General features: G+C 39.6%; 1 protein-coding gene across 1 annotated transcript in view; it reads right to left on the minus strand.

The window, feature by feature from the left end:
- Positions 1 to 2,281: 2,281 nt before the first annotated feature.
- Positions 2,282 to 12,149, minus strand: part of DHTKD1 (dehydrogenase E1 and transketolase domain containing 1) — a 51,562-nt gene continuing 41,694 nt past the window's right edge. Inside the window, exons 14-17 of the mRNA XM_008705455.2 lie at positions 7,823 to 7,905; positions 7,318 to 7,487; positions 5,864 to 5,949; positions 2,282 to 5,036 (exon numbers count right to left, since the gene is read on the minus strand). Coding sequence (XP_008703677.2) covers positions 4,935 to 5,036; positions 5,864 to 5,949; positions 7,318 to 7,487; positions 7,823 to 7,905 — 441 coding nt within the window. The 3' untranslated portion in view covers positions 2,282 to 4,934. The remainder of the gene's footprint in view (positions 5,037 to 5,863; positions 5,950 to 7,317; positions 7,488 to 7,822; positions 7,906 to 12,149) is intronic.

Consider the following 12,149-nt stretch of genomic DNA (forward strand, 5'->3'; position numbering starts at 1 on the left):
CCTCCCGAGTCAGGACCCAGCCAAAGAGGCAGCCCGAGGGTCGCGGGCCAGGGTTGCGTCCCTGAGTGTGACCCTAACAGGCCTTTTATTTTGCTTCCGCCTTATCGGAACTTCGTGGAAGTTGTTACTCCGTCTATAGTTAATAGCTTATCAACTCCCCACTATTACGTGTGCTCCTTCTTCAGCTTCTCCGATAGACGGAGATCAGCATTTTGTCCCCCTTTATCCCTCTTGGATAGCGTGGCGGAAGGGAAGGCAGTCTTCGAAATCAGCCTACATTTTAATCCCTCCTCTCCTTAATGGCTTTGGGCAATTAACCTTTCTGAGCTGCATCAGTAAAATAAGGATAATAGCCACGTCCTACAGGTGTGAAAATTAAAGGACGAGACTGACACACAGAAGGCCCTCCAATGTATTCTCCTAACTCAAATTTTAAACCCCTGCAATGAAACTTCTGCTCTAACTTCTAATGAAACAAGCTATTTCAAAGGTCACTATTGACCCATAATCACCAAATCCAATGATCTGTTCTAATGCTTCCATCTGTGTCCAAGAAGGAAACCAGTGATTTATGTGTGCAGGCCCCCACGGAGAAAGAGAAAGGTTGATTTTCTCCTTGACCAAACTCCAGCAGGGCTCCTGTGAGCCCTTTCTCCACTAAGCCTTACCTGGCCTATAAAGACTTAAACGTAGATTCTAACAGCTCCATCCCTAAGATGACCCTAGCCCACCCTTAAAGAATCTGCCTGTGAAACCTCAAAACTGTCAAAAGAATTTACCATTTGTCCCAATGCCCGAAGACAGGGTTTCTGTCTTCCAGCCTCTGTGGAGGGTAGGAGCCTAACTTCCATAAGCGCCAATCAACAAACCTAGATGGATGTCACATGGACCAACCCCTCCTCCTTCCAGCTTTTTGTCATTTTTTTACTTCTCCTTACTCTGAGCCCCACCCACTGGCTCCCTGTTCTGTCATTCCCTCTTTTAAACTCCACTCACCTCTGTACAAATCAAAGTTGAGTTCAGTTCACGCTGGACTCTTTTCTACTGCAGTGGTATGTACTGCTGATTAAAATCTGTCCCGACCACTATTAACTGGTGTGGGGCATTATCTCTGAACACACACACACACACACACACACACACACACACACGGTAAGTTAGGCTGGGCGTGCACAGATCTCTGCTCCACTTGGGGTCCTCTGGGACAACTCCAAGACTGGGGACTTGAATGAGGAGAAGCCTCTCTCACTCACAAGCCCAGCCTTTGTGGCTGGCTGTCAGCTTCATCTCCACAAGGCTTCTTCACGTTGCCTGGGCTTCCTCAAAGCATGGCCTCTGGGTGCCGAGGGATGTCCTTGTTAGTGACCCAGCATCACTTTCAGTGCATTATATTTATAGAGGCAGCCACAGAATCCTGCTCCACCTCAGGAGGAAAACAGACTTTACCTCTAGATGAAGTTGTGGCAAGGCTCTGGAAGGGCAGGTGGAGCAAAATACTGCTCAAGCCACTTCTGGAAAACACAATTTGCCAGAGTTATAACCTCCCATCCTATGACTTCATTCTTACCTCACTCTACCCTGTATTAGTCATTTTTATACTTGTCTAAGCTCCCCTACTATCTATAAACTTCTGGATGGCAGAAACTTCATTTCTGTATCATCTATGGTGACTTGCAAACGGTGGGCTTACACACAGTTTTGGCCCTAGATGGTGAGCTAGTTTCATGAATATAATATCTTTTCAATAAAGATGCACTAAACTGAAAGCCTAATTAACAGAAGAAGAGTTGCCTCCATTTCTCTTTACTTCTTATTTCTGGGTCAGCTCCATGTTTCGAGTAAGAGCCTGGGAATAAGCTCCAACACTTTAGGTAACTGCTGTGAATTATCCTTCCAACATTCTTCAGTCTTTCTACTACTACATGCTACCCAGGACTTGTCCTTGTGTGACTACAAGATGCCAATTAATCTACATCTATCAGGAACATCCCTCTACCTTAACCTCCCACATTGGTTTAGCACATCCAACAAGAACATTTCTGTCTACATGTAAAATGCTTTGTCATCTCAAATAGATTGTTAGTCCATTGAGGACAGAGGGCAAACCATTTTCTGTTTTACTCCCATGTATTTCTAACATCCAGAACAATGCCATATATGCAGTAAGTGTCCAATAAACTCTTGGGGAAATACCATTCTACTCATGTAGGGTCATTTGTTATTTGTGTTCAATTATACCTGATCCTCCATATGAGTCTGACAAGACACAGAGAAACAACACTGAAGTAACACACTTTTATTACAAGTTTTCTAAGATTAACTGATTTTGCAAATGGCAATAGGGAAGTAACAGTCTGCTTTAGACTGCTTTGTCAGATTTAAATACAAACGTGACAATGACTTACTATTCCCACTGCGTAATTTAGGAGTTGTTTATTTGCATAATAGTAGGTTATAAATACTGAGAATTTAAAAACATTTTGTCCAGATTCTCCCCAAATGTGATGGTTTTAGGCTGAAACTTAGGAGAAGCTGAAGATGAAAAGCAAATATCCAAGTACATCCAAGGGAAATGGAGGTGAAGCTTTTAGAACCTCAAGATCCAAAAGTCTTGATTTTTACCTGTGACTTCCTTCCTGTGGAACCCCTAATTTCTTTAAACTGCATTTTCTCAATTTCATAAAACAGATACTATGTCTATTGTCAGTCAATGAATTTTTTTCAAAAAATAAAACTTCAGAAGTAATACAGTCAGGCTAAAAGAAGTTATGCTTTAGAGTATTTTCTAAGTAGTATGCATATAGAAAGCTGAGCAAAATGGTTCTTAAGGAAGAAATTTTTATTTTACTAAGAATATGTCACTTTAGACAAAATCAACATTTTTTTCATGGCTGTTAATATTTCTCTTAACTGAATACCCAATTTGAGCTCTATTCTTCATTGAATATGAAATTAGCATAGATAGACATAAACAGGATACAAATATCACATTATCAAATTTCTCAGAGGAATACAGTAAAATATTTTTATTTTACTCTGCTATGATATTTTTATCCCATACTTTATTATGGGAGTATTTGATTTGGTCCCTTCCTACAAGGTAATTCAAAATGCTGACCCATGTTGCAATAGTGATTGAGAGTAAGAAGGTTAAGATACAGAAGACACATTTTTTTTTTAGAAGACACATTTCATGACTCATGGTGGAGAAGATATAATAAGATACCAGGGAAATTCGGAGAAATCTAAACTTTAAAAAAACAACAACAACCCTAGTTTTCAATTTCATTTTGTGCTTAGAGACTTTGAAATTTTTAACTCAAGAAACCAAGAGATCTGAAAAAAAATGACAGGGCTTTCATGTTTTTCTAGTTCAGTATACAACACTGATAACCGTTTTCATTAAGTAGACCTTTGTAATTGTACCGATTTACATGCATGGCACCAAGTTACATGATTTATAAGGCTTGACACAGGAAGGAAGCATTAAGGTGCATAGGAATAAAAAGGCTGTGAATATTACAGAAATATTAAATCAATACGCTAATGCATACATTTCAGATGTGAATCATGTATCTACTCCTGTGACCAGAACAACCTGCACATTGATTCTGAAAGACATTACCAGTCGCCAGTAAAAGTGGAGAGCCCGTTCCAGTGCTCCAGCACTTCCTCCCTTATTTCTTTTTTTTTTTTTTTTTTTAAGATTTTCATTTATTTATTTGACAGAGATAGAGACAGCCAGCAAGAGAGGGAAAACAGCAGGGGGAGTGGGAGAGGAAGAAGCAGGCTCATAGCAGAGGAGCCTGATGTGGGGCTCGATCCCATAACGCTGGGATCACGCCCTGAGCCGAAGGCAGACGCTTAACCGCTGTGCCACCCAGGCGCCCCGACCTCCCTTATTTCTGAGAAAAAATGTCATGGCACTAGAATGGTAGATGGCCGAGCCTCTGCAGCACCAAGTCACGTAATTACACTACACAGTTCGCTGCTGTTTAGTTATGCTTCCACAAAGCTTCAGAAGTAATGCAATGGGTTGGTGATCTCCATAAACCCCCAAGAATCTGGTGCTGGGAAGTTTCCAGTGTCGAAGTTAAAATGCTCCTTAAACACCACGAATGCACATCACTTCATCACACCTTTTAGCTGCAAGACTGACTAACCAGGAGCTGAAATCCCCATATCAGATACCGAAAGTCAATTAAAAATATTAAGATATCATTGCAACAACAATTTAGCGGGGGGAAGATACTATGACAAAGTAGACCACAGATCAAGTTCATTGTAGCTAAAACTCCTTAATAATACTGTGCAAAAAGATGATACATCCAGAATCATATGTAATGGGATGGATATTTAAGAACAATCGGTGAAAATAACTATCTTGAAGAACACGCATCAGGACTAGTATAGCTTTGCTCCAGCATTTGGGGAAACATTTTTCACAGTGGCTGGAAAGCAGCACCCGAGATCACATAAAATGAAAATACTGGTAGTCACAGGACTTTGAATAAAGAATGGCAAAATTAATGAAAGTGACATGCACCAAGCAAACTGAGAAGTAACGTCGAGGTAATCTGTCTGTAAATCCTGTAAATCAACCTAAAAAACTTTTCCTGGGCATCTACAGTTAATGAGAAAAAGTGGTCTGAAAAAGTCTGGAAAATGCATTAGCTCTACAACTCACCCAGATCTAACCGAAACCTAACACTGTTGTACCCTTAAGGATAAAGGTGACTGATCAGATTCATGGATTGATGGATAATTCCCTTGGCTATTCTGCGTATTCCTATTAAACTGTCCTCATCAATCCCAACATCTTAGAGGAACACAGACTTTTCATGTTACCTAACGAGAGAAGGGAGTAGAGGCACTGGCTTTTCTTTTCATGGTTATTTTCTTAAAAGGAAGTAATATTGGTTCAAAGGACACCATCAAGCAAAGGTCTTGGTGAGGACATCTTCATGCTGCTGCAGATGAAGGGTGCCAATTCCTACAGCAGGGGCTGGCAAAGGGGGCCGGCTCACAAGACGGAGCTATGATAGAGCAGAAAAGAAATAAAATGACCTTTTGACCTGATCAGAGCCTGGCTTTGACCTGATCAGAGCCCGGCTTCGTTCTCCCGAGGCAGTGCATGCCTTTCTCTTAGCTTGTTTAACCACAAATCACCTTTTTTGGAAAAATAATGGGTTACCTAGAATAGACTGGAAGGAGCTATTTGTCACAACTAAAAACTAAATTCCAGACACCATAAGTGGAAATCAGTTCTTGAATTTGTCCTATTCTTCAGTAACTATTAGTTGGTTTTAGCAGTAGAGTTTCCTAAATGAGAACAAATGAAAATGATTTGACCCAGCAAACTAGGAACAAATGTGTGAACTGAGTTCTAATCGAAGCAGAATAGGAAGATAAAGAGAAGCACATTTGCTCTTCTCATTCTTCTTCCCTCCTGACAGCCTAATGAGGAAAAATGTGGCCTTTGATGGATGCCAGCTATGTGGATGAGCCTAGAACAGTCATCGGTGGGCATGCCTTCTCCCCTATTGTAAAACAAGCCTGCTATCATCCCACTTCCCAGGGCGTGGATTGTGACCTTTAGGACGAGACTAGTGGGAAAGGTAGCTGACAGGGAAGGGCTTTTACTTTAAGTATAATCACTTTTTCCTACATGATACTAGCACATACATGTATATATCTTGATAAACATTCAGCATTTTATTCTGAAAAAATAGCCTAAATGAGATTTTATAGTTTAGTTTATCATTAAAAGAATTGGACAGCTAATAGGGGATAAATCCGTTTATTGGCATGCCAGGAGAAATCACACACATACACAAAACACCGTAAGAGAGAAAGCTATTACCTTGCAGGCCAGTTGCTTTTCAAACCTTGGAGAAACAAAGCACCATGGACCCATGTTCTGGGGCTCCTCCTGACTCCAAATAAAATCTATAGCAGAAGAAAGTTCATTTCAGTATTCCAGGTAACCCTACAACACAGACACACTATATATGTACAGTATATATGTACACGCATAGACACATTATAGCCATATGTATACACATGTACATGTACAGTGTGTATGTATAGCTCTCTTCAAGTAAATATATGCCTTTCCAATACGGCATGGTGATGCTTATCCTTTTTTTTTTTTTTTTGACAAATGATAGTCACATATCCAGCACCTCACTCATGATACAGACCAATTCTATCAACCCCCAGAATTCCCTCATCCTGGCCTTTTCAAGGCAACTCCTCCTCCAGCCCCAACCTCTGGCAACCACTGATCTTTTCTCTCTCCCTGTAGTTTTGCCTTTTCCAGAATGTCAGATAAATGGAATTATACGATATGTAGCCTTTGGTTCTGGCTCCCTCGAACTAGCCAAATCCCAAAGCCATAGATCTTTCTCTCTTATCGTTGAGTAGTACGATACTGGAAGGATGTACCTTACATCCTTGTTATCCGTCCACGGGTTGAAGGACATCCTGGTGGCTTCCAGTTTGGGGCAATTATGAATGAAGCTGCTGCAGACATTTTTCTACAAACACGTTGCTGTTTCTCTTGGGTAAATATCTCGGAGCGGACTGCTGGGCTGTACGGCCACTCTGTGTGTAACCGTATAAGGAACTGACAGACTGCTTTCCAGAGTCGCTGTACCACTTTCCCTTCCCTCCTGCAGCGAAGGAAGCTGCTCTTTCTCCTCACCAGCTCTTGATATCACCAACTTATTGTTTTGTTTTCATTTTAGCCATTCCAACAGGTGTGTAGCCATATCTCATTGTGGTTTCATTTGCATTTCCCTTATCACTAATTATGGTGAGCATCTTTTTATATAGTTATTTGACATCCCATTTTTGGCTCAAATCTTTTGTCTAACCAAAGGTCATGAAGATTTTCTCCTTTTTCTCCTAAAAGTTTTAGAGTTTTACGTTTTACATTTAGGTCTGTGCTCTTGAGTTAATGTCTGGACCCACTGCATAGAGATGTCCAATTATTGCAAACCCACTTGTTGAAAAGGCTTGCCTTTTACAGTTACCTCTATTTATCCTAAGCAATAGTATAGCACTGATTACCTCCAACCTCTCAAGAAATGACATGTCTCAGAGTGAGAGTAGGGGGGGCTATAACGGACACCAGAAAAGGCAAGGAAACATTAGCTCTAGCAGTATTTTTTTTTTTTTCGTATTTCCAGATTCCAAAAGATTCAACTTCCTAATGACTCTCATATAGCCCCTGGAACCTCTTTTCGTATGAGACGTTGGAATAGGTTTCAGGTATCTAAAACCCAAAGAACCCCACCAAGAACAATGCTGTACCTTTAACATGTTTGTATTTGCTCATCTCTTGCTGTAACGAATCCAGTGGGAAAGGACAGAGTTCCTCTAATCGGATGATGGCAAAGTCATGCTTCTTGGCCTCTAAGGATTCTCTTTGCTTCAGCAGGGCGTAGAAATGTTTGCCACAGCAGAACACTAGAGTCTTGACCCTGTTGGGTAGAATGGGGTGGAGGAGAAATATCCGAAAGAATTGCATCTAAAGAAAGAGGAGACTACGTAGATGAAAACGCTTCATTACAGAAGCAGCGGGGGGCTCTGCAGTTGGGTTCAGGAACAAGCTATGCCCTGGCAAGCCTTTGTCACCGACACACGCCTCCAAAGCTCACCCTTCCACTCAAACTCTAACTCCTGCCCCATGGGCACAAAGGACTTCTATCAGGATACAGGAGATGTGGGTCACTTTGGGCTTCTTAACGTGAACTAGTTTTCCCACTAATTAAAATTCTACTGCAGAGTATGAAAACAGAGATACACATCAAATTACTTTTTGGGATCCACAGATGAATCGCCAATGACCGGCTTGAATGTTGTTCCTGGTGCCATTTCTTGAAGAGTTGACACAGCTGCCTAAGGATGGAAAAAGCCACAAATCTATCAACCAAAGAAAGGAGCTGAAGATGCCTTTACTTATAAGGGATCTTTACAAAAAAAAAAAAAAAAAAAAAAAAAAGGATCTTTACCAAGAAATAACATCGAACTTTCCTCCTAGGACTATAAGTGAATATATGTACTAATAAACACAGTATCTTTCCCAAAAATACCAATTGTGTATATTTGGGAATAAAATTATTTTTTCGAGGTTACATAAGATTGCCTTTTGTCTGATGCCACAATAAAATTTTAAGAATCAAAATTTCAGTTTGATCACACTTTAGTATCAATAAAAATATGCTTTCATTTGTTGGAGTCAGAAATGACATTTGTGAACAAAAACAGCTAAACAAGGACATGGATTTCTGTCTTTAGGATTTTGATTATAATTTACAAGCAAAACCTAATGAGTCAGAACAAGCAGGAATAATACATGAATACTTCTGTGATGAAAAGAAATTTTATTAAGGAGCTCAATTTAAATAGGTACTTGTTGTAAATAACTTAGCGTCGATGACTCTAGTTCATTTCCCTAAGGTCTAGTCCCAAGTAGGAATACATTTGACCGGTCCACTGATAGGCAGCCATGTTGATGTAGGATACTGTGATATAACCTAACAAATTAATATCAACTAAAAGAATGAAATAAAAAATACACACTTTATAAAATACGTAATTATAAATACTTATACATAGATGTATATTTATTTTATTATATATCATACGTATTTATTTTATTCTTATTTTAATTTTTATTCTTATTGCTAAAGAATATTTGACAGATGCCATCTTTCTCCCTCCTGAACCCTTGGTCAGCTTCCCTTTCCTAGGGTAGGAATCAAAAGGAGCTGGAGAGGCACCTGGATAGCTCAGTTAGTGGAGCAAGTGACTCTTGATGTCATCGTGAGTTCGAGCCCCATGCTGGGGCACAGAGCTCACTAAAAAGGAAGAAGGAACTGGAGTTCAGAGCTGGCTGGGAAATTCAGGTAGAACTTAGGTACCACTTGTCAGGCAAACTCCCCATAGCCCCAGGTCGTGTTTGTCACATGGCAAGTCATCCCTGAATATGCCATGGAAAGAAAGGATGGACTTTTGTTCTGCTAGCTAACTTGTACCAACAATCTAATTTTCACGAAGAAATCAGACTTCAATAGTGGTGGTACTCACTTTCAGCTAGTAAAGGGACTTACATATTTAATGAAGATACTTAGCTATCTTTACTTTTTTTTTCACTTGGAAATCTATAGGATAGCTGTTGGGTTTTTTTGTTTTTGTTTTTGTTTTGAGAGAGAGAGTGTGAGCAGAGGGACAGAGGGAGAGAGAGTCTTAAGCAGGCTCTATGCTCAGTGCAGAGCCTGATGCAGGGCTTAATCTCATGACCCTGAGATCATGACCTGAGCCAAAATCAAGAGTCGGACACTTACCTTACTGAGCCACCTAGGTGCTTCTAGCTGTTGATATTTTTAAGGTACCAGAGCAAGGCCTCACTTATTTGGTAAGTTATATTTTAGACATGGGGAAGGGAGTGGACTAGTGGGGCCAGAATGTGAACTGTTATTCTCATTACAAACAGCAAACAAATTCTCAATAAAATTTCTAATTGTTCACTCAATACTTAGTAATATACATAATTAGTAATTACTTAGTAATATACATATATTATATTTAATATGATTATACTCCTTTATAGTAATGATTAAGGGAGCAGGTGACCCCTTAGAGGTACAACGAAAGTTGGGTCAAGAATCCCAGACGTACATATTACTTAGAAATAAATTATAGTAATTTGCATTATGACTTGGCCCCTTTAACACTGCTGTTTCAAAATATTTGTGTCAAAAGAGCCGCATCAGAAAGACTGTGTTAAAGGGATTGCATTAATTTTTCCTGAATGTCCTGTTATTCCCAAAGCCATCTCAAAATGTGCAAGGATTCTCTCTCTCCCTTTCCCTCTGCTCTTCCCCCTCCCACTCACACACTCATTCTCTATCTCTCTGTCCCTCTCAAAAAAATAAAAATAAAAATAAATTTAAAAAAATAATAAAAAAACATATTGTGTGCATAACATTCAGTTCAGGTGAACCAAGATAAAATGTACTCTTTTTTAAAAAAGATTTTATTTGTTTATTTGAGAGAGAGAGCATGAGAGAAAGAAAATATGTACCCTTTGAAGTGTTATAGCAATAAGCTATACTGTTATAATGTTTGAAACAGGAATCTACCCACAGGTAAATCATTTAACAGAAAAAAATCTCACTAAAAGCCGATGAATATCACCACTGGTTTTCATCAAAAGACTTGGAATTCCCAACTTGTGACTGTCAATATAGTACATTGGACTGGCTTTCTCTGGTTTTGCTTTCAACGGTTTGTGTTACCCACAGTCAACCTAGATCTTTTTTAAGATTTAGATCCAGCAGCAGGTGATCCTCCTCCTGACATGTGATCAGAAGGTCACTAGTAGCCTCACGCTATGTCACAACGCCTACTTCATTCACCTGCTGCATCTCGTCGCGCAGGCATTTTATCATCTCACTCCATCACAAGAAAAAGGGTGAGTATAGCACAACAAGGCATTTTTAAAAAAGACCACCATATTCACATAACTTCTATTACAATATATTGTCATGATTGTTATATTTTATTATTAGTTCTTGTTAAGCTCTTACGCTGCTCGATTTATAAATTAAACTGAACCATGAGAGACTATGGACTCTGGGAAACAAACTGAGGGCTTCAGAGGGGAGGGGGATGGGGGATTGGGATAGGCCGGTGATGCGTAGTAAGGAGGGCACGTATTGCATGGTGCACTGAGTGTTATACGCAAGTAATGAATCATGGAACTTTACATCAAAAACTAGGGACGTACTGTATGGTGACTAACACAGTATAATAAAAAATTAATATTAAAAAAAACTGTATTATAGCTATGTATGTATAGGAAAAGACATAGTGTATGCAGGGTTCAGTACTATCTGCGACCTCAGGCATCCAACGGGAGTCTTAGAATGTATTCCCCACAGATAAGGGAAGGATATTGGTGCTTTGACTACTTGCACTTTAAAACTTTTTCTAAAAAATTATTTCTGCTCACAGTGAGACAGAGTGCTCCCTATATTCTCAGTTATTCAGGAAAGATTTTTTTAAAAGAGAGAAAGCAGTGAGGCCAACTAAAACTAAAAAGATATTTCTGTTTAAATATAATTAAACACAAGGGGAGGTGGGTGGGGGGATGGATGAAACAGGTGATGGGGATGAAGGAGGGTACTTCTCATGATGAGCACCAAGAGATGTATGGACGTGCTGAGTCACCATATTGTACACCTGAAACTAATATAACACTGTATATTAGTTATATATATATATATATACACACACATAATATATAGATTATGTATATTAGTATGTTAACTGGAATTAAAATTTAAATTTAAAAAGCCAAAAAATTTTAGGGGCGCCTGGGTGGCGCAGTCGTTAAGCATCTGCCTTCGGCTCAGGGCGTGATCCCAGCATTCTGGGATCGAGCCCCACATCAGGCTCCTCCGCTGGGAGCCTGCTTCTTCCTCTCCCACTCCCCCTGCTTGTGTTCCCTCTCTCGCTGGCTGTCTCTCTCTGTCAAATAAATAAATAAAATCTTAAAAAAAATTTTTTTAAATAAATAAAATTAGATACAGAAAATAGAGGAAAATATATACAAAAATGACAAAAGGATGATACAGACCAATATGCCTGATGAAAATGGATGCAAAAATTCTCACCCAGATACTAGCTAATTGGATCCAACTGTATATTAAAAAGATTATTCACCACAGCCAAGTGGGATTTATTCCTGGGCTGCAGGGGTGGCAATATCCGCAAATCAATCGACATGATACACTACGTTAATAAAAGAAAGGGTAAGAACCATACGATCCTCTCGATAGATGCAGAAAAAGCATTAATAAAATACAGCATCCTTTCTTGATAAAAACCCTCAACAAAGTAGGGATAGAGGGAACATACCTCAACATCATAAAGGCCATGTATGGAAGACCCACAGCAAATATCATCCACAATAGGGAAAACCTGAGAGCTTTCCCCCTAAGGTCAGGAACACGGCAGGGATGTCCACTCTCACCACCACTGTTCAACATAGTACTAGAAGTCCTAGCTTCAGCAATCATACAACAAAAAGAAAAAAGAAGGCATCTGAATTGGCAAAGAAGAAGTCAAACTTTCAC

The sequence above is a fragment of the Ursus maritimus genome, unplaced genomic scaffold (assembly GCF_017311325.1).
Source record: "Ursus maritimus isolate PB19 unplaced genomic scaffold, ASM1731132v1 scaffold_31, whole genome shotgun sequence".
Lineage (NCBI taxonomy): Eukaryota > Metazoa > Chordata > Mammalia > Carnivora > Ursidae > Ursus > Ursus maritimus.